At 37.4% G+C, this 24,152-nt stretch overlaps 1 protein-coding gene across 1 annotated transcript in view; it reads right to left on the reverse strand.

The window, feature by feature from the left end:
* The window catches only part of VWA3B (von Willebrand factor A domain containing 3B), a 77,893-nt gene that overhangs the window by 34,403 nt on the left and 19,338 nt on the right, over positions 1-24,152 (reverse strand). Inside the window, exons 9-20 of the mRNA XM_076359101.1 lie at positions 19,621-19,737; positions 17,178-17,374; positions 16,376-16,530; positions 14,392-14,530; positions 12,857-12,988; positions 9,632-9,730; positions 7,140-7,322; positions 5,542-5,669; positions 2,816-2,991; positions 2,000-2,137; positions 801-840; positions 524-680 (exon numbers count right to left, since the gene is read on the reverse strand). Coding sequence (XP_076215216.1) covers positions 524-680; positions 801-840; positions 2,000-2,137; positions 2,816-2,991; positions 5,542-5,669; positions 7,140-7,322; positions 9,632-9,730; positions 12,857-12,988; positions 14,392-14,530; positions 16,376-16,530; positions 17,178-17,374; positions 19,621-19,737 — 1,661 coding nt within the window. The remainder of the gene's footprint in view (positions 1-523; positions 681-800; positions 841-1,999; positions 2,138-2,815; positions 2,992-5,541; positions 5,670-7,139; positions 7,323-9,631; positions 9,731-12,856; positions 12,989-14,391; positions 14,531-16,375; positions 16,531-17,177; positions 17,375-19,620; positions 19,738-24,152) is intronic.

Here is a 24,152-nt window from a genome sequence, read left to right on the forward strand (position 1 = left end):
ATTCATCATGAATTTTGCACAATCTCACAATTGTCTACACCTGTCAGAATTAATTTTTAATTACTGAATTCCAATACTTTTCAAAATGTCTTAGTGGACACATGTAAACCTTGAGAATGCACAAATCCACAAACTGTGCACCTGCACAGTTTTCCAAATGACTTTATGTACCTAAAATACATACTCCAGTGAATTAATATGTATCAGTAGAGGCTGTGGTGCTCCAGAAATTGCTGAACACCTGATGGCTGCACACTGCCATCAACTGGTAACTGTGAAAGAAAAACATATAGCTCTAAAACTTAAGAGTAAAGTCTGCAAGAAATACTATTAACTGTCAGTTTTATCTTCTTACTGATGCATGAATGAACATTCAGATATGCATTATACATTTAGGGCACATCAGCCATCTACAATGAACACTAGAGAATGCAATTATGACATTTATAGAAATTAATTAAAAAATCATTTTGAAAACAGTGCCAAGTTTTATGTTTGCTTTGAAACAGCGTAAGAGTTTTACCTCATCAAATACTTTAGAAACTACATGCTTGTCCAGAACTGGGATGTATTTGGTACCATGAGGGACAGCTGTAGGAGCTAAGGCATCCATGATGGTGAGTCGCCTAGCAACCAAGCCATGAGTCTTTAACCAAAGAGCTGAAGACATATCTAGAGAACTAGAAAAAAGAAACTGTAAGACGTAGCACAAGGTAGAAATACATTTGAGAAGTTTGAAATGACTGAAGAAAAATATAAACTGTAATTTTTGTGATGTATCTGTATATGCATGCACATACCTTTTAGATGTCCTTTTCACAGCTTTCTGCATTTTCAGATCTAAAATAAAACATTTGCATTTCATTATCTCACAGTTTTTGTGCACACAAAAGTATACATAAATAAGCTGACATATAATAGCATCATTTTGTTACTTGAGCCTTCTAGTAGTGTCACAAAGACTACACAATAATGCCTATTTCAGTTGCTAAATTAATCAATGAGAATTATGTTTCCTGTGTTTCTTGGTGCTTGATCAATAGTAACAGTGTTACTATATGCCTCATGAGCCCTAATTAATCAATGAGGACATTTATAAAAAAGGTGGGGAATAATTTAATATTTTTTTTTAAATTGAACTTTGTATGCATTTATTTCTTATAATCCAAAAAGAAAGATTAACCAGTTTATTCCCCAATTCAAGATGTGATACCAAGTACTATCACTAATGAGACGGCCAGGAGTGGCTACTTTAAGGTATACCACTATGAACATCTGTATAAAAGGTATATAAAGAATTAAAACTAAGATGCTGAAATGTAGAAAAGTCAAACATGTTTAAGTATCGTAGGTGAGGTTTTAGAACAACTTAGAGGACCTATCATTAATTTCAGAGTTGCATGAATTACTGAGAGAAATGAAAACTATCTGGATGTATATCCAAGCCCCACTGGAAATACTTTTGTCTCTACATATGCATCTGTCCCAGAGAGCATGTTTTTTGCAAGTCTAAGCTTATTAATAAAGTGCAACCTCCTTTTACACTGGTACCACAGAATTAGAACCACCACTCTCAGCTTTAAGCTTTTTTTTTATGTTCAACATTGAACATAACTACAAATTACTGTATCACAACAACAATCTATTATTGTATCATAACAAGATTTTCAAGATCTATTTATTCTGTTGATAAGAAGCAACTGTGATCTCCTATCAGCAGACTAAGGCATAGCTGTATCACAGCTGCCGCATACTGTGGACATAACTAAGCTGTTGTAAACTAAATAGTTTGGGCACTGGCAGGAGCCTGGCTGCAGCTGTAAGGACCTTGTTACAATACCCTCCTGCATGTCCAGCTCTCTGCATCTCTGTTGCGTTCTGGTCCTTTGTACTGCAGGTCTGCACAGTTTTGCCTCAAATGAGGTGCTATTAGTTACAAACGCAGCAGGAGAAATGTTATCGCCTGCCCCACCCAGAGCTTCCTGTTCTGTCAACTTGCCTTTGAAAATGGTTGTACATTTCATCCTCTTTTTGACAGAAAAACTCTTTTTTTCAGGAGATACTCCTTCCTCTGGGCTTTCTTCCCTAGATTTCACACTATGGCTCAGGATTCGTAGCAGACTCGTCTTTGTTTGCTCTGTAGGTTTTGAAAGGGAAAGAAAGGAAGATCTGACTTACTGCTCAAATACATGCCTGGGATTTTTGAGTTCCTCTTTGGTATCCAGTCCCAATTTTTAAGGGACTGCCTACACACGACCTCAAACATGAAATTACTTCAGCGCTAATTTGTACTTTGCACTTTCCCAACGATGAAGACTTCTTTCACATCAGGCAGGTAAACTTGGTTTCAGACCGCATACACAGGATACTTCAAAGAGAAACGTAGTGTTACAGGTGTAGTAAAGAGAAATATTAGTGTAAGTAATGCTGTAACTAGTGAAACATAAATCAGCTCTTCATTCTTGCCAATGATGTACTTATTCAGAATAAAAAGAAATAAGGGTTTAATATCTACTATTGAAAAACTGCTTGCAGAGCTTTTAAGACATTCTGTCAAAATAGTTAACCTTTCATCGCAGGGCATGTGATGAAGCATAAATGAGCAGACATTTGTCTGTCTGTTTGGGTCAAATGAGTAAAATGGTTGAAAAGTAAAAATGAAGAAAAGTTAGTTATAATTTCAGAAAGATGGTTATTTAAACCATCAAAGGCTTCATTTGTTCCTACAACAAGGGATGCTTTTTGCTATTTTCAACAGATCTTTTCAAGTTAGTGAATAAATTCTGCTAACAACTACAGTTCATTTTAGTCTTACCTGCATATAATGCCTTCTTCCTTTGGGATGGACTGTCAGCAGTGGTTTGCCAGGTTTGCCAACGTGGTGTCAGTGCTGGCTCTTCTGAAGCACAGCACGGCCTCCTGCTAAGAGTAGTACTCAGCTCTTCAATGTGTTCGGTTACAGAAGACACAGTATGTGTCTGCTTGTGATTACTGCTCGTAAGTGACAAAAAGAAGAAACGAGCAAGAAATTACTTAAAACATATATTACTGCTTTAAAAAACTCTAAGCTGAAGTCTTCTGGTAATTTAAATACTCATTTCAAATGCTTCCAGCAGTGCAAAATATTTTCTCTATTATCCTAGTCTGCATTTCAAAGGGAAGTTCAAAGGAGCTTAAAATACTCTTAGCTTTTTAAACTATTTAAAAGTCGTTTCTTAGTCTATTTAAAAGATGTTCATTACTTTTAAGGCAACACCCTCGTATAACTTTAATAAGGCCAGAATGTTCTCTAATAGCCACTTTGAATCATAGAGTCATAGAATCGTTTAGGTTGGAAAAGACCTTTAAGATCATCAAGTCCAACTGTTAACCTAGCACTGCCAAGTCCACCACCAAACCATGTCCCTAAGCACCACACCTACACGTCTTTTAAATACCTCCAGGGATGGGGACTCAACCACTTCCCTGGGCAGCCTGGTCCAATGCTTGACAATGCTTTTGGTGAAGAAATTTTTCCTAATATCCAATCTAAACTTCCCCTGGCTCAACTTGAGGCCGTTTCCTCTCGTCCTATCGCTTGTCACTTGGGAGAAGAGACCGACACCCGCCTCGCTACAACCTCCTTTCAGGTAGCTGTAGAGACCCGATGAGGTCTCCCCTCAGCCTCCTTTTCTCCAGGCTAAACAACCCCAGTTCCCTCAGCCGCTCCTCAGAAGACTTGTGCTCCAGACCCCTCACCAGCCTCGTTGCCCTTCTCTGGACACGCTCCAGCACCTCAACGTCCTTCTTGTAGTGAGGGGCCCAAAACGGAACACAGTATTCGAGGTGCGGCCTCACCAGTGCCGAGTACAGGGGCACAATCACTTCCCTACTCCTGCTGGCCACACTATTTCTGATACAGGCCAGGATGCCATTGGCCTTCTTGGCTGCCTGGGCACACTGCTGGCTCATGTTCAGCCGGCTGTCAACCAGCACCCCCAGGTCCTTTTCCACCAGGCAGCTTTCCAGCCACTCTTCCCCAAGCCTGTAGCGCTGCATGGGGTTGTTGTGGCCGAAGGGCAGGACCCGGCACCTGGCCTTGTTGAACCTCACACAATTGGCCTGGGCCCATCGGTCCAGCCTGTCCAGGTCCCTCTGCAGAGCCTTCCTACCCTCGAGCAGATCAACACTCCCGCCCAACTTGGTGTCATCTGCAAACTTACTGAGGGTGCACTCATCCAGATCATTGATCAAGATATTAAACAGAACTGGCCCCAATACTGAGCCCTGGGGAACACCACTTGTGACTGGCCTCCAACTGGATTTAACTCTATTCACCACAACTCCTTGGGCCCGGCCATCCAGCCAGTTTTTTACCCAGAGAAGAGTGGGTACTCTTTCCTGGGGGAAAGAATAAACCTACCATCAGCAATGAAAATAACTCACACACACACACACACACATACGTATGCACATATATATATATACACACATGTATATACCTATGTCCCAGCATTAATAAAAAATAAAATATGCAAATTCTGAAATAAACACTTACCTACATTTTTATACTAGACATCCTACCTGCCCTTCCATACATATGAAATTGTTCCACAGGACTCTCCACTGTTGATTTATTTTACTTTAATACCTTTATTTTAACTTATTGTTTTTCACAGATTTCTGTCTTAAAAATCTGGGGTATTTTTAATGTACTTTTTTGGTTTTGTACTATTACTGCACAGATAAATAAGGCACTGGGCAAGCTATTTTTTTTATTAAGGCTGTGCTCCTGTAGAGATTACAAGTAACTTCATCTTTGAAGCTAGGTCTGTGTTTGTTCCCCAAACAGAAACTTGGTATAATCAGAGATGCAGAAAACTCTTCCACAGTGGCTCAGGAGTCTGCCTTCAGTATGCTGTGGAAGGATCTCTTTTTGAATGGTCATTCTTGGCACTGTGAAATTTTCAACACGTTTTTCAACTGATGCTGAACATGAAGCTATTTTTAATGATGAGATTACTTGTCTTTTGATAAAAAGCAAGGATAAATATGGCATGAACATACAGACATACATTGTAAAATCAAAAATGTGAAAAGCTGAATTTCATTCATGGTGTTTGTCATCTTTTAAACAAATACATTTGTATATAATTTATGTTTCAATCAGCATATCCCAATGAGTAGCAATTTAGTCATGAAGTACCAAGCCAGCTCTACCAATAGGACAATAATTTTTCATGAATTCTCTAGGTCAGAGGGAGCAACTTTATCATGTGCTGGAGACAGAAAAAAAAATTCACCTCTTTGCTTTAATTATTCCTAATAATTTGAGACTACTGAGATATTTGAGATCATTTTGTTTCAGGCATCACAGTATTAGTGTGTTTTTCCAGCTTTTTCTTTTCCATTACCGTAACTGTTTAAAAAAAAAACCAACAACCTTTCTTTTTACAAGAGGAGAATGTCAGAGGTTAAAAACGCAAGACAATGAAAAAGCAGAAATGTAGTAACTATGTAGCTCCTATCTCTTATTAACATAATAGCAGTATGAGGACATACTTATTCTCTGGATCATTTTCTCCATTATAACAATCCATCATCAGACATTCAGCATGAAAGGTCTTCACTTTCTCTAGGTCTCTTTCTCCTTGTTCAATCTCTCTTTTCAAAAGATGTATGTCTTCACTCTAACAAAAAGAAAATCAAATATTTTATTACAATTAATCCTAAACATGTTTCATTTCTGAACTGAAATTATGCAAGCTCCGATAATAATTTTGAATAAAGACTCAGTTAGGACAGCTGCATAATTTTGTACGCTTTTTCAGGTAGTCTCTTTGTTTCCTAAATCAAAGTTTGTTTTGTTCATTCTCTGTATGTATGAACGAGCTTATAGAAAACAAGATTAAAATGTGCCTGGCAATACAGCCTTTCAAATTATTCTTCATTTTTAGGAAAAGGACAAGCATTCCCTAACAAGCCAGCTACCCCTTGAGATATGAACAGCCATATTTCTGAATAATGTAATGAGGTCAATAGCTCCCCCCATCCCAAGCAAGCAAGCAAATAAATAAGTAAATAAGTAAAATACAATACAAGGTATGTACATTACAACTGTTGTCCTGTCATTCTACAGATCACAGCTGTATCACATACTGTCCCTGTGGGAAGTAAAACCCATACTCTTCAAGTAAACATTGGAACTGACTGGGAATCATTTGGACTACAGGAGGAAACAGGAAGGAAATTCCAACAATGATCCCTTTACAAGTCCCACAGGGCCAGAAGTCTGGAGATGAACAACATGAACTCTGGTCCTCATCTGTCCAACGTGCGCAGTGTCACACATCATCAGCAGAATCACCGAAATTGCCCAGTACACTCTCTGATATATTTCAAGAGCTGGAGTATTTTCACATCTTCCTTCTAGTTGGTGTCTGTAAAGTTCTAAATTTCCTGCTACTGTCTTGTTCGTGGTTGTTCTCATTGTTCCACTACGACCATTTCTAAAATTTGTGGAACTAATTAACTGAGTATTAACTTTAATTAAAAACAATGCTTTAAATGCGTCTTTCTGTTAGTCTATTCAGAAATTTCCTATTGGGCATTGTTAGATTGAGCTGCTTAGTCACACTTGATAGGTCACTGCTATTCTGGTCATTTTACTCATTATAGATCTCTCCCCAGTGGCTACTGTAGAGCAAACTTTTAGCAAAATTCATAGAATCATTCATTCATCATCATTCAAATTCAGCTCTGCATTCTCTCATTTAATAGGATACAAACCATAGTAATTTTAAACAGTAACTTATTTCTGAGACAGCAGAGATCACATGTGTTTCTTCCAGAGCTGAATTTGGTTTATAAGTTTTCCGGGTTTTGGTTTTCCTGGGCGGGGGGGGGGGGGGGGAGGGAGGGGAGTTGCAACAGTAGCACTACAAATGTACTTGGCATGATATTTGAGCTTTTTTGCTGTGGTCTAATAAAATTTCATAAGCAAAAAATGTCACACTGCTTCCACATCACTTCAAATCTGACTAGGATTAACCCTCTTTTTTTAATAAGGTATTGTAATATGAAATCACAATAATGCGAGTCCTGTGGTTCCTTCAATAACGTGAAGAAACAAACAAACATATTTATTTTCAGATACTCACAACAATAAACTCTGCAGCATCAGGATCAGTCAAATAAATGTTGTAATAATGAAACCGTCCCTCTGTTTCAGTAGATAGTTGATACAAAAATTTATTAGCTTCCATATCATCACAGTTGAAGGATACAGTATGGATGGGAATTTTACGATGAAGTTGGACTTGAGCCAAAATTATCGGGGGGGGCTGAAAATCAAAAAATGTATATTAAACATGTGGCATCTAGAAGTGTATTTATCAAAATATGGAGAATTTGTAAGAATTTAATCAGTCATACTGTTGCTTAGAGACACATATAGATCAGTTAAAAGCATACATTTTATATGGATTGCTATTTCATAATTATATAAAATGATCTAACTTAAAACTGAATTTGAAACACTGATAATGCATTAAGGCACAGGACATTAACAAAACAAAATGTGAATTATAATATAATCAGTACTCTGTTTCTGAAGTCTTAAAGAAAATTACTAAAGCATGGGAAATTAAACTACAACATTGGTGTTTAGTATCACTGGATGTATATAACTGTGTATTTTTGGATGTATATAACTGTTCATATTTTTATTAAGCTAAACTAGTTCAATGACAAGTTGATTCAATACCAGGAAACAAAATAGAGGCTGAGAAAATAGGAAAGCTAGTGTTTCTACTCCAATAAAGAAATAAAAATTAGGTGAGAAAATAAAAGATCTACCATGTCTAAAAATGTTGAAGGTTCTGGTAGAAAGAAATTATTGACTCAGTTCTCTAACTTCTGATAAGACTTTGGTTGTTCAGAATACTGTCATAAATCTTGACAAATTTAGCTTTCTCCTGATATTTGCAATATATTTGTTTGTTGTACTTCAATAGTTAAAAGCAATCTTGGTCATTTCCTCTTTTTCATCTAAAAAGTGTAATATAAATCATAAAAGCCATTATTAACTAGGTAAAAAGAAATGAAGTGTTCATTAATCTCTAACTTAATAAAAATATTAAGATGAAGAATCTGAATAAGTGTATGTTAAGCCAAATTATTCCTTCATAAAATATGAATATATGCTCCTAGCTAGCAAAAGTAAGTGTGAAACAATGCAAAGATTTTGATCGGTTGTAAATTGAGTTTTAATGAGTGACAGCCAATAACAATCAACTTGACTTTAGAAAATATCAAAGATTAAAAATAAAATTAAAAACAACATTAAAAGATGTAGGTCAAAGTTTTTCATCTGCTAATTTAAATCAGGTTAACATTTTGATATTCAAATGACTTTGAAGCATATAAATCCACCTTTCCTCATGGGCCACTTTCCTTTTATCAAGAAAAACAGAATAAAAAGAAAACTGAGCCTTTAGCATTTTTCTTATCAAGGTATAAAAAAATTATTTCTGCAAGTTTATGATGTTTTCTGAATCCTAGATTTATTTTATATGCTTCAGTAATTAATTTTATGTGCCCTTCAGCCCAGCTATTTACCTAAGTCAGAGTTTTGCTGCATATCTGCCATTACAACCAAGCTAAATTTTCAAGGGCAAATAAAGTTTTTTTAAAATGCCATTCTCAGTATACCAGCTAGTTTTCACCCTGCATTTCAGCTTCAAAGCTCAGTTCTACCTAATTTGCATCATTATATCTGATCAACAAGTGGGTTTTTTGCAGTTTTTAGTAGGTGTTAAATAATGCGATACAACATGAAATAGCATCATTTTAAGTCACGGTAACAACACTTTCAAAAATAAAAGCATACTTTTGATTTTGTTATCCACTTAAGCCTGGACTTAAAGCAACTCCAGACTGCTGCTACTCCAGAATTGCACCTACATGAGATCAAATTTGACTCAGTAGGATAAAAATGGAATGAAACAGCAACCTAATGGAACAATATTAATGGTAACGTCTTTATATGAAAATAATGTAAATTAATAATTAGGCCCTTACTCCTCAGACGTGACATAGCCTTTGTCTCAGTTCTCCAACAGAATGTAAGAAGGTACCTATTTATATATTTGATCTGTTCTTTGGGGAAAAATGTTGAACACAAACAGGTTTTTTTTATTTTGCTATCAATCATTTTCTTTTTAGGTTTTCAAGCCATCCCACAAGATTGCAGGGTTTTAATATTTAAATCCAACCATATCATGGGACCATCATTATTTTTTCATTTTTAATTCATGAGATAATTGTGCTAAGTTAGGGAGACATTTTATTTAACACAAATCCTAACCTTGATACTAACATAAAGTTTTACTGTTTAATCCATTACCAGATCCTTAAAACAACTCATGAGAAATGTCATGAGTTATCATGCACCAAAGACTGGGCTGTGGACGGAGAGTTCTAATCAAAACCCCTTCACAAACAGCACGCTTCTCAGACACAATTTTTCAATATTATGACAACATCCAAGAGACTCAGCTCTGCATTCATCTCATACGTTTGCTTCAGCCTTCTGACACCATCACTGTAGCACCACACTACTGCATTTTCTGTTTTCTCATTTCAGAAATACCTGGTCAGGTCTCCCATCAGTCAGGAGGTAAATAGCCTGCGTGCCCGTATCGGCAAGAGCAATCTGGAGAGCTTTGAGTGTATTTGTGGAACTTCCAGCCTAAGAAACCAAAAAGAAACAGACAAAGAAACAGCTATATATACTAACAGTTCTCACCCGCTGTTCTTAAATTAATAATGACAGTGTACTGATTCAAGGGATATTACAGAACCAAAATGAGTTATGTAACGGTGAAAATATTTATGTCAAATAGCTAGAAAAATCAAAGCAGGTGTCAAAGTAGCATATATTGGTACCAAATTGGTATTCAATGCTTATGCAAACACACAAGCAAAATTCTGGCAACAGAAATATGAGCTGTAGAAGCAAAAGCAATTACTAAAAGACTACAAACGGATAGGAAGATGTAATATAAAAGATACATTCTATTATATTTTCCCACTGCTGCTCCTGATTGCCAACTCATCACACTCCCTTGAAATACATATTTTACTTAATCAAATAATTCAAAAAGTCCACAAAAGAGTTGCACAAATTTATTTCTCAAAAATAGGTAAAGAACTTCCTCATTTTCTGAACAATTTTTTTTCCAGACTATCTCACATCTACCCCCTCAGCACATCAATGTAAACCTCATTTATTTTTTAGCACAAAAGTTAGCTATAACAACAAAAAATACACAGTAAAGCGATACTGTGCCCCCTAAAAATTTGTATTTGAGTAATACTAGCACTTTTCCTGTGTCACCCACATATTTTGTGATCATGATCTGTCTTTTTTCTTTTTAGACTAAATGCAACTCTAAACTCACCAAAATGCATTTCATGGCTTATAGGAACCTAAAAACTACAGTTTATGTCTTCAGATTTCCACCTTTCAAACATTCCGTGTACAAAACTTTCAAAATTTAAGGGAAAAGTAAGGTTTTATAAGAATGGAAAAGTGTTTCATCAAGTCTTAGTCTTAGTCTTCTAATCGGGCCAAAGCAAAATCCCTGAAAAGATATGAGTCTGTTTTATGCTAGTATAACACCTGAGTACCATTCTGGAAAGCAGTGAGGATTGTAATGATGTGAGAAGAGACTCAGGATCCACATATAGAATGCATTACAGAAGATAAATATACATCACTAACATTGACACATACATGCAAAAATATGTTAAGAGAGAGCATTATTTCTTCAGTCCTATTAATTGTGTTAAATCTTCTTCTGGTCTATCCCTCCAGCAAACAGTTCTATTAGAAAGGACAAAGTAGGTAAATCAGGTGAAATGGAACAGGAGGTACACTCTGAGAGTGGCTCTGTATGGCTGCGTAAGAATGTATGGGCCAGGCAACAAGGTAGCTAAGACGATACTTTATAATCCTATCTTCTAATTCACAAACAATACTTACTAGTACCCACTCATAAGAAATAACTAGCCTAAGCCATTTTCTTTTTGTTAAATATATCTAATATTCCTAATGTTTTAGTAAGCATTGTGAAGTTTTAGGCACACATCACTCATTACTATGTGTAAATTTGCCATCCTGGCCCTTTTCAATAATGGTACCTGGTTTTGATCTGATTTGAAACAAAACAACTCTTTCCACTATATCATGGGAAAATACTGTGGATGTTCATGATGTGAAGGAAAGAACTATGTACCTTATGGTGAAAGCTGTTAATTTTAGATTTCTCAGTTGCTACTGTTACAAATGAACACTGTTTTTATTAGTGTTTAAACAAAGTTGACATGCTTCAACTACGTGGCATAATCACCCCCAAAATTTTAAATGTTATCATCTCTAAAGGATTTTTAAGGAACGGTTAGTTACTGTTTATAGCTCAGTTTCCTTATTCAACATCCTGGGACCAAAGTGTATAAAATGAGATCAAAGGATCTACTCTGATTAATATTCCAGAGCAATCTCCTGTTCATTTCAGTTTCACTGTAAAGCCAGCTTTTTGATCTCAGACTTATGCCTGCACTGCTTTAAACAGACTAAAAGGTCAGCAGCAGATGTCATCCCCCCCAAAAAAGTAGACTGTTCTTGTACCATTCCCTGCACCATTTCAGATATCTAGGTCTGAACTTAGAAGGAAATTTATAATCAACAACTCACAACTTCATGAATAATGATGAAAAAGGCCATTCCCAAATGCATATATAAGATGTTATAAAATTATAGTAGTTCCAAGTATTATCAAATTTGCATGATTTTGTACCACATATACGGCTTAAACAGAGCCAACATTTCAAGTCTCAAGGAAGGCAGTAAAATTAAGTTTACTAACCTCAGTTATAAGTATTCACCAACTACTCAGTGAGGTCACACTAATACTTTCTTTTCTCCATGTGTTTGTTAGTATTTTCTGAGGATACCAAGTTATTTATCTTGCTTTGTAGTCTCAGAGGTATTACGTAGCTTCCCCAATTCCCTCAGCCCCAGGAATTTCATGACTAAGTCTGAGGAAGACCTGTCATAATGCTGAGGAGTTTTATTATATAAACATGTTCTTGTGTTAGAAAACATAACATGGGATATATCTGTACTGTTGTACGATTGATTTTCAGTCCTGTGCTCATAACATTGCTGTCCACTTTTGACACATTAACTGGTCCTAAAGCTGCTGACAGTTACAGTCTAGTGGCTGACTGTGCCTGACTACAAGCATTTCTACTCTGTTTCAGGGAAAAATCCTCAGATTTTGGCCACTGTCAGAGAAAGAATACTGGGTAGATAGTCAGATGTTTGGTCTGAGTTCGGTCTCATGTTCCTATGAAGGCTAAAGTCAGCGGTCTATCTATGCACCAAAAGGGACTAGAAATGCTCCTCCAGCTCACTGGCACCAGTTTCCTGTATCACCTCTGAGCTGTAAGTCTGCCAGCGACAGCCCTCATCCATGCAGCATCCCTGCAGCAAGAGTGACAAATTTAGACACAGGGTCTGAGCACTGTCATGGTTCCTACAGAAATCAAATTGGCCAATGTTTGCATTGTGGCTACTAAACATAGCAGGCTGCAAGCTGAATTAATATGGTCTTATAAATAGGTCCACTGTTAAAAGATTATTATTCCTGACACAGATAATAAGTTGTACTCAGATCTACTGAAGTCTATATTTTCAGCTTACTCAAGTCAAATACTTAGTCAATCCAAAAATAGCCCAGCCATACAGAAAAAGAAGATACAAATATAACTTTGCACAAACACACTTCATGATAATTAGTTTCCATGTTACCTCAAGCCCTTTTATCCAAAGCCAAGCGTCTTGCAGATTTTCCTCATTAACTTCAGCAAGTTTCTCTTGCCACGCCACTGCTTGGGCACTAAATTTCACAAAGTTAAATCTCTTTTTGTGTCTCAGTTGTTCCTGCAAGAGACAGCATCTGAATTTTACTCAGTGTTAAAAGAAAGAATACTTGTATCCTGAAATACTGACTAATAGGAGTTGTTTTAATTAATGTATAGTTGATTATATGTTTACAATAAATTATGATAATATTCAGTTATGGTATACAGAGAGACATACAGAGACAGAGAAAATTATTGCCTGCAATTATTAAGATTACTTGAACTTCCCAATGTAAGTCTCCATTTACTCATATTTCTCAAACTACTTGAACAGGAAATGTCTAGGAGGGCAAGAAAGAGTGAGAAAAAACTGGGTATGAACAGTGGTATAAGGAAGAGATTATGACTGCTTACCAAAGGAAATCGAAATCAGAATCAAAGTAAGACATCATCTAGAGGAGGAGAATAAGAATCAAATGTAGAGCACTGGCAAGAGGAACTAGGACAGCAAGACAGAATTAAGTTAAGAATTTGCTGAAGTTGCTTTTGGACAGAAGTTATAAGGAGTGAAAGATTTGTGCAAGCTAGTACAAACTTTCAGAGCCTGGAATCTTTGCCTCCCTTTCATCAACATTTCTGTGCAGCTGCATGTAAAACCTTCTGGCACAGTATCTAGTCATTTTCTAGTGCTGATCTGTCTAGAGTATCACATTATACTATGTCCTATTACTTATGTGCTTAGCTCAAAAACCTTTCTGTTGTAGTTTTAAATTTTCTAGCCCTACTAATGATTGCTATCGATGCCAGACTGATGGAATTTTTATTTGTCAGTTACTCCTCTCAGGAGTTAAGATGAATCATGTTTTTACAGTGCCTGTTTCTCTCAAATATTAATGTAAGCTTAGGTGACATCATCATAGATTTCTAAAACTAGGTGAGACAAATCCTACCCCAGTACTCACTGCTTTTGAGGTACTTCTGCACTTTGCAAGTCCCTTTGCAAATTTCTGAGTCACTATAAGATGCAAGCAAGTTCAAAACATTCTACACTCTCCATTGTAAAAGTATGAAAGTGAATCTAGAACACACATTACAAATCACAACATGCAAGTGGAACTGGAAGACACTGCTTAAAAATAAAAATGAACATGCCAAAAGGTGTTTCATTGCATTTTTTTTTCTTTTTGTTTTTTTCTTTTTTTTTAGGAGGGAGGTGGCTTGAGGGAAAGAAGAACTGCTTAAGCCTTTTTAATTTTTAACATTTTCTCCAGACTTTTTCCAAATATTTGTACAAATGAGGAAAAAAATATAAATTTTTAACTGAAAAATGAGCACACCGAGAGAAATCAAAATATTTTTATAAAGCTATTTTTTTTAATTCGTTAAAAAAAATAAAAATAAAAAATAGAGTAACAACCATCCAGAAAAGATCAGCCTACTCTAAAATGCTCCTCAGTCTTCAGAATCATCATTTTATCATACCTGTATCAGCTGAAATATTTTCTCCTTCACCAGTGGCAGCTTATTCTTCATAGACTGGGATGTATCAATAAGAATGTAGACATCATCTTCAAACACATTCCCAAAGAGCCCTCTGCTTCCTTGTTGAAGCCACTTAATCCTGTGGGAGGAAAAAAAAAAATCAAAACCTGGTCTGTAAGATCTTTGGAGCTTTGCGTATCAGAATCTAACAAGAAGGATCTTTTTATCACTGCTGTACTTCTTATTCTCTTTCCCTAAGCACCTGTTACTAGTCACTGTCAGAAGCGGTATATTGGCCTTGATGAACCAATCCTCTGTCACTATATAACAACACAAGGCATTTTTATTTCCTAATTTCAGTAGGAGACAGACAAAACAAAGCAATACAGAACCTTCATAAAGTCAATTATCAGGTAGTTTGAGCTGGGAAATCCCATGTGGAAGTAACTATAACTATTGCCCCTGTAACTGTTCTCCAGCCTGAACTCAGGAAATCATTTAAGCATATGCTAATATGCCTCCCTTTTCAGGAAACCACTTGAGAACCTATTCTGCAAGGAATTTGAGCACTTTGAAGAGTCTTCACAGCATCTAACACAGACGCTTCAGTGCTTTGCTGACCTTCAGCCTTAAATACAGACTTAGTTTTACATTTTAAACAGAATTTAAGCATGCCTGCCAGTTAAATACGTGCATACATACTGCTGCGTACAAGAACATTTCCTCATAATGGCTGCAGCAGGTCCAAATCTGATTTCCCTTGAGAGTCATAAACTACTTGTCTACTCTGGAACAGAGACATTTAACAGACGGAATATAATGGCCCTGGGAAAAATATTACTCATCTCCACAGAGGTTTAAAACAATGATATCATGGAAACGTAAAGGATCCTATTACATTTGCTACTGATAGCTATTTTGCCATTAGTTATTTCCCCAAAAGTGTTTGATGAGGTCTAACAAGACTTTTTAACAATGAGATGAACCATTCAAAACAGCAAACCCATAATCTTGGCTTGGATTTCAAAAATACATACTCACCAAAACCCTTTACCTCAAATTTTCCTTTCACAGTATGTTAATGTTATCCTAAATACAGTGAGATGAAGATAAACTAAAAGGAATAACAAAACTCTGTTTGACCTTGCTAAATGTAATCAGGCTGTTATACTTTTGGTAGAGAAGCAGCAATAAAATGAAAGTTCACATCCTGCTTTTTTCAGTAAGACATCTCATTGTCCTAATATACGAAACAGAGGGCAACATTTATTCTTTCTCTCAGTTCTGCAATAGCCATTTTGAAAGTTTCCTTCTTCTCCTAATGTAGATATAAAAGCCAATTTACTTTAGGGCATCTTTAGGACAGATGAATCAGCCCCTCAGATTGCCTATTTTTTGTAGATGTCCTACAAAATCTGAGTGTATCTATACGGCTGCAGAAAAGTAAAGTAGGGAGGTAGCTTGAGTGCTGAACTTCTGATCATATGCATTACTTAATAGCTCATGCCCTGACTCTGATCTAGACTGTTCAAACTTGTCTTCAACACAAAACTGCAAAAAGGGCAGATAACCATTATCAGTATGGGCACAAGCCAAGCTGTGCTACTTGGTGTCAGAGGTTTCACAAGAGAACCTAGGTACACAGGATGAATGTTTACCAAGTTTTATTGATGATTCTAGAAGTTCTCTGCCACCTTATGTCCTGACGCTTTTTGGCACTTTCAGCAGTATTTCAATAATGTGCAGACTGACTTTCGCATTTGTGTTCCAGAAGGAGAACAAAAGATAAAACTGTTCATCAGTTTTCTTATATGGCTACTAAGAAATCCTACACACAAGAAGCTGATCTAATAAAATGGATTTCTGGCTTAGTACTGCTACTGGCAGTTTACCAACCACTTCAGCTTATTATGACAGTAAATGTCAAACATTTCAACACCAATGTAAAATAACACAAACTGGTTTTATGTGACAGAACACTAACCTTCCTTCCACTTGTCTGAGAGCCGTCCTCATTTTCTGTTCATACTGCTTATACTTTTCTGTACTAACATATACATGAACTACAGCTCCATCCTTCCAGAAGGTATGTAAAAACTTGTCACAGTATTTTGCATTAATTACCTTCCTCTTTGTATCCTACAGCCAAGAAAAACATGTTTCATGTTCCAAAACACATTATTTTGCAGTGCCTTTAATATTTGGCGAACAAACTTCAAAGGTACATGCTTGTTGCACATGAACAGGTGCAGAAATAGACATGGGATAGGGTGGTCACAGAATTTGCTCCTAGCAAAAGTCAACAGAAACTGTTTTTATTCTTGTAGCTAGCAAGAACAGAAGCTTATCAAACAGTGTAATGGTAGGGCTTGAGAAAAACAAATAGAAGACAAATAAATCCAGATTTGTTTAAGGACCTGCAAACACTGGAGCAGCTGAGACCAACACTTCTTCTAAGGAAAAATAAAGATGACAAGCAATCTTTGCCCTACCCCACATAAATACATAGAAAAACAAGGCATTGCTTAAGCCAGCCCTGATTCTTCCTTGCAGATTATATGTGGACCAGGAAGGAGCCTTTGAAACAGACATTTTCAAATAGCCCTTTGAAACAATCTTATTTATGACCATCTTTGTCCCATTCCACTAATAAGCTGGTTTTGACAAAAACTAGATAACAACGGACCATACCCTTTATCATAAATTCAGCTATCAGTCAAGTTTTCAAATTTTAAAAGAAAAATCAATCAACTCACAGGACATGAGGGAAAATTATCAATACTCACAGCATCAGTTTGTGAAGATTCATCCTCTGGTTTAGTTTTTATGTCAACAATCCCATCCGCATGGCGAAAAGTACAATCAGCAAGCGCATCATACAGTGTGAGCTTCTGAGCTTTCAAGCCATATTTCTGCAACCACTTCTCAGAAGACAAGTATTTGTCAGATGTATGCTTTTGTAATGGATGATCAGCTTTGGTTCCTAATAAAGAAAATAAAACAAACAAAACCATATATATACGTATAACCTGATTCTTTTTGGATAAGGTATTTTCAAAAACAGGCTATGATGCTACGGTCAAAATTTCCAAACGTGTTCTGCTTCACTGACAGCTTTGGAGTGGGAGGATATTTCTGACTGATTTTTAATATTCTCTACTTTGGTTGTGGGGTTTCTTTTTCTCATCAGACATTTCTTCACAACAAATTCCTTTGTAAATGGAACAAACCCATCAGAAGACAGAGAGCAAAGAAGATAAATAGCTACAGGATCAACATATAAAGAGAATATTCTTAGTAATATGAAGGTTGACTTAACCTTCATACTGGTTGAATTACAAAGTGCCAGAAAAGATTCCTGTATAAGATGTCTAACTTCAGGGAGAACCATTTGGGAAAATGAAACAACAGAAGATATAATTGAAAATACAGTTGAGAACATTGGCTAACATTGCCGCTGGTCTTTTTCAGAGAAGGCCATTTAAAGTAAAAGGCAAACTACAATGTCTTTGGAAGAGATTTTTACTGTGTTTCTCTGCAATATTGCCTTTTTATAGGCTAAATATTGCACCATGTATCCCAAGTCACAAACCACTTGTGTACCATCTTGACATTTTCTCTAGTTCTACACCCTCCTTTTAGCATTTTTAATTGATACTGAAAGAAACAGGATATTTTTTGTCTGATCTGGTATGACTGTTATCATGTTTACCCTTTTATGTCATATTGTCTTAGAAATTTTCTAAGGACCACCTTAAGGTTGGGCACTGCACATCTCTGGATACTGGTAATAGGATACAGGGCTCTACACTCACTCATCACTAGCTCAATAAACCACACCTAAAACAAATGACCCAGCAGTGGGTCTCATAACAGGGTGAATTTATTTTGTCACACTTCAATTTTGGTGGACCGAGGTGGTATAAATGTCTACTCTGTTTACAGGCAGCTATAGTGACAACAGTCTTGAGATCCTGAGCCTGTAAACAAACCTATGGAGACATCTACTGCCTTAACACACACAGAGACCAGCCAGCATCAGGGCAGGTGCAGGGTCGGAGCTTGTTCATGTGGAAATATTTGCTTTCTAATTGCTTCTGGTCCTTAGAACAGCCAGTGTGGCAATTGTCACAAATGCACTCGCATAATTTTAAAAAGAAAACTGTCGTTTTCTTTCTTCCACATGCTTTATGTAAAAAGTCATGTCTCAGCTCAGGTAACTACTGCATTAGCTGGAGAGTCAGCACAAAATCTGTCTCTTTTTCTCTGTTTCTTCTCCTGAAAAACATTGCAATCTTCAGAACAAACTACATCTTGCAGCAGAGCATTTTAAAGAGATCAGGAAGGCAACACCAGGAAGAAATGCAGGCAAACAGAAAGACTGCAGTTATTTGGATCAATGGGCAACAGTCAAATAATGCTGAAGAACTGACAAAATAAATCACACGGTAATTTCATTTCTTTTAATTTATTTATGAAGTGATTATGTATGAAGGTAAACACTAAAAGGACATTAAAGCTGCATAGTCAGGAGGACATAAATAAACATTGAAATTAGGGCTGCCCCTGCAGCTTTATTGTGGTCTTTTTGTTCAAATGCATTATGGTATAGCTGTTTAACTTCATATGGGAAGTCCTGCTAATTCAGAAGATGCTATTATCAGCATAAAAACTGTATTACGCCTTCACAGAAGAATAAACTCAAGCTTAAGTCCTGCAGAGTTATGTTATTGACAGATGTTCAAACCCAGTGCAGGCAGAGAAAGTTCCCAGCTTCAAATCTTCACCATCACCACCCTACAACACACCGCTGAGAGTTCAAGTGACTGACAAACTGACTGTACAAAGTGTTCCTCAGGAGGTGATCCAGAAAAAGGCATCTGGCCCCAGCCTCCATTTACTGGCCCAGGCAGAGAGGAAGAGACCACAAAAAATGAATTTCAATACCTTGAAATCTAGGCAATTTCTAAACCTAGTCACCAGTGAACTAAAAATGGTGTGTTTCAGCCTGAGTTGTTACAGTTCAGCAAGTTTAGGCAGTAGTAAACAGAGATTTGTAATGAAAAGTTTTAAGCAACCCTAAGTTTAGATGCCAAGTATAGGTGCTACCTGTATATAGACATTTCTGAGAAAATCATCCCCAAATTGACGTGTAATCAAAACTGTTCACAAATAAAATATTGATCATGAATATAATGGTAACTTGCTTGAAAGAAACATGAATGATACCATCTCGAGAAGCAGGCTGGTCAGATTCTGATAAAATTTTCTGAACTTGTCTCACTGTACTCCTGGCTTCCTCCAACTCCTTCCAGATCAAAAAGACATCTTCACGGACACCAGCTACTGCAAAAGAAATCATAAAATGAACTTGACATTTTGAGATAACTTCTGCTTTTTACAACTCCTCAATTACCACAAAGTCATTGGGTTCATCCAGATGTTGCCATATAACCTTGTTTTCTTGAGGTCCCAATTGAGTGACAAGTGCTGTTCTTTGATAGACTTCAAAAAAGGGCTCAAAGCTGGCACCAGGGCATGAGACGTGCTTAGCCTGGTAGAAGTAACCTCCAGAGTTGGCCACAGATTGTTCCCACAACAGAAGCAAATCCTTTTTAACACTCTCAGATAATAATAAGGAAACTCCACAAAGAAATTCACATGTTGTCCCCTAGACTTCATTGCAAAAGCTGGCTCCAAATATGAGATCCAACTTTGAAAATTTAGAGAGAAGATATTTTCAACTCTTTCAATTCCCCTAAAGTACATAAATACCTTCATTTAAGATTAAATCTTCTTTTCCTGAAGAGTATGTGATGAAATTTTGCTAAGATAAGTTTATTTTCATCCTAATAATTCTCAACAGTCATAAATAAATGCTAAAAAAAAAATGTTTTACTATCAGGCTATATTCTCAAAAACTTGGAAAAATCCAAAGCTGGAGTTGATACAAGGTTTTCTTAATCTCAATAGATATGTTTGTCTTGATTAAAAAATTAAAATATGTATTTATTTAGTAGAGTACAATTATTAAAATTGAGGCACCATGTATACCTAAGCAGTATGAACACTACTAAAAAATGTGTTAAATTAGGTTAGTCTCAGAGTTTAAATTGCAATATAGGACAATACAGAAAAACTGCGTGTAGTGTTACAGTAAAAATATAAAAGAAACTGAATCATGAGCTATCCTAACCACAATAGCAGACTACAACCTATTGCAGATTACAACCTATTACTGAATGGCACGTAAAGATGCTCAACAAGGCAAACTATATCTTAACATCTACTGGTTCAGTTAATATAGCATGCTGGGTTCACTGTATAAAAGGTAAGACATGCAACCTTGTCTACTGAAGTAGGCTATCAGTAAACAAACAAACCTGGTCATTTTGTTCTTTGATAAAATTCCCTGAAATAATAATATGAACGTTTTACAAAATACCAACTCAATTTTAATTGTGAAATGCTTTAAGTTTCCAAGAAATATTTTGAAATGTGTTATTGTACACTGCCATCTCCTGGGACCTTTCTGCATTTCAAAAACATCTGTTTCAGCCATTAGGACAAAGATCAACATTTCCTAAATCACAAAAAGCTTTAGTAAAGCAGATCATTCCACAACATAAAACACAAAAGGGAAAAAAACCTCAGTCTATTATCATTACCTTTTAATTTCAAGAAAAGTATTCTGTTCAAATACTTCAGAAAGAAGTCAACTTTTCTTTTATAAACAATCCTTTCCCAGAAATGCAAAACATACATACAAAATCTGAGCATTCGCAAAATTCCAGCAAGTAGGGAGCTAGAGATTTTCTGATGAGTAGTCAGCCATTGAATATATATATACACACACACACCTGTTGTCACAGTTAAAACCACAAAACACATGCATTCACACCACACGTGCACGTATTTCTAAGTTTAAGACTGTTGAGAATGCAATTCCAGTGGAGTTGTCTCCAACTAAATCTGGATATCCTCCATAAGCTATCAAATACTGGGATCCAGATTTAATTTTATGAACGTTTTTAACATTATGTTTGAAAATACTGGAAGAAGTATGCATATTTCAACTACCTTTAAAACAAAACTGATGATATCATTGTGTTGCTTCATTTCCCCTTAAATTGATGCTATGGACTCATCAAATTTACGGGATTATTGTTAGTGTCCCCAGTAAGATATGTGTATTGAACTGGTATTAACAAGAAGGTAGTTTTGCCTTACTTATGCTGCAGCACAGCAAAGTAAAACTGCGTGCACTTTGAAAGCAAGTATGTTTGATGACACCTATTATACAGGACAAATGCAGGCATCAACAACTGCACGTTGTGAAGGTCAAGTTGCTTAGAAAACCTTTTATCTGGCAACAGTTTTTCCTGGATTTAACTGGGAGAGCAGGTTGCAAGCAGTGACAACCGAAGCAACTTTCTCTCTCTACACGGGAGGCTCACCTCCACCTCCACCTCAGCCTCTTTTCCTCTCCAGCTAAGGAGGAGTGGGAAAGAAAAGCTGTGCCTTTTGAAACTGAGCCCCCAAACTCAAAATACACATACACATACACCGCTTAGTATCTTCCGGGTGTGGTTCTCAACCTGTGGCCCGTCCCTCAAAGTGCATCAGTGCAAAATGACCAAGAAAGCACAAACCTCTTCTTGGTTTAAATTCCCTGCGCTCGCACCTCAGCTGTGCCATTTTTGGGAGCTAGCAACTGAAAAGCAGCTGAAAGTCACCCCCCTGGGGGGCGCAGTCCCCAACCGCTCCAGGCCCACTGGCTCTTGCACGCCTTCAGGCGCCCGCATCCCAGGAAAGACCTTGTCTTAAAAAAATCGCTTTATCCCCAGAGGGAAAGGGCCCTCCCCATCCCCTCCGCCATGAAGCACCCACCCCAGCCGCCCTGGCTGGCGGTTTAACGGCCAGACCCCTGGGGACCCCTTGGTTCCGATTCAAAAACTGCCACACGGCAACGGCAAGAGGGCGGCCACCAGACACGCATGAGGGAACCGGCCTTAATGCCCTGCTGCCTGCCCCTGGCTTGCACTGAGCGCAGTCGGTTAGTTTCAGCTCTCACCACGGCCATCACGACCCTGCAGAGCACCTCACACTGGGTAACATTTCAGACGTGCCCTGCCCTCGGTTAAATGGCATTTCTGCTCTGGAGGAGGGAGGCCCTGAAAAAGAGGAAGAGGATGGGGAAGGGTGTGGGGAGAGCCTACAGTGAGGGGCAGAAGCATTTTGCTGACACTGGCGAACTGAGAAGCAAGATGGCAGGTCTAAGCGAAAACACAAACACACTTGCACGGTACATGGAAACTCATAACCACCCTCATTTCCATTTCCCAGTTATTTAACGCTGTCAGGCAATCTTAGAAGAAGCAGCTTTTCCACACCTACCTCCCAGCAGACAAACTCATCCAGTTTGACAAGTCACTGTAACCCATTTGATTTCATACTCAAGATACAAAACCTGCTAAGAAAAAAAGCCCGTACAAAAAAAAAAGCTTGCAAAATCTACAAATATCTTTGAAACATCAAGCAAATACCAATGCAAAAGTAACTCATGGAAAACAGAAGCATTTCTTACTTCTCTGATTATCTGCCTTAGACCGTGGAAGCAAGCAAATCCAAATATAATGGAATAACATCTATTTTAAACTTCATTTGCCTTCAAGGCAAGATGGGCAATATCATTTTTTCACTGCTGGTCCCTTCCTCGGCCTCTACGTGGCAGCAGAACATTCCCTCAAGCGTTGATTTTTAAAATCCCCACTTAGAGGGGGTTGAATGGAGGTACAAAGGAGCACAGGAGGGGAGTACGCAGCTTTACCTGTGTACCTGCCAGGTCAAGCAGCACTGAAACTCACTGCAGCCCGATCCTGCCCCTTTCCCACTGGGCAAATGGACAAAGCGAATGAACTTTGTATCCCATGTGGTATCACAGAGCAGCTATCTGCATCACTCTCTACACATTAGCAAAGAGATTGATTAAAAAATTGGTTAAAAAAATACAAAAAATTGCCAGGCCAAGTTTAGGCTGCTAAGACTAGACAAAGCACACGCAAGGAAAAAGCAGAGGCAATGACCTTTGCTCCAGCTTGTAGGCAAAGTAGCTACTCTTAAGTCATTATCCTGGCTCTCCAAAGGGAGGGTTCGGTCTCTCCAACGTCTGTGTACATAAACAGTGCAGAGTTCATTGACTTCAATGTCATACGGGAGGCTGGCGCTCTTATGCTTCCCATTTTGCACACAGCAACCTGAAATTTTCCCTGTGACCATCAGGTAAACATGGAAAATCAAGCACACCTAAGAATACAGCCTTACACTGTTCACAAGGAGGTCAGACACATCCGTCTTTGGATTTGTCACATCAGTCAAATCCTGATTTCAGTCAATTTGCATTTTCTTTACACATACCGGCTCATCCATCCCACTGCACAGAAAAACACTGTGCAGAGATTTACTGTTTTTTCTATTTCAGCCAGCGAGGACCCACTATTCATTTCAGGATCTAGTTCAAAACATCATCACTTTTCAAGCCCTGTTTAGCACTTATCTCCCTGTCATTCCAAGCAGATGACACAACTGTGCCCCTTTTCGGCAAGAACCTTCTTCTCCACATCTCCCACCATCTCTTGCTCTCTATGTCTTCAAGTTCCAACTTAAATTTCCCCTCCCTTCCACTTAAAATTTTAACTATGTAACAGGCTTGCTTAATTCTGCAGCTTTTTGCAGATGAAGAAGCTACACAAAGAATGTAG

The sequence above is a fragment of the Aptenodytes patagonicus genome, chromosome 1 (genome assembly GCF_965638725.1).
Source record: "Aptenodytes patagonicus chromosome 1, bAptPat1.pri.cur, whole genome shotgun sequence".
NCBI classification, from domain to species: Eukaryota; Metazoa; Chordata; class Aves; order Sphenisciformes; family Spheniscidae; genus Aptenodytes; species Aptenodytes patagonicus.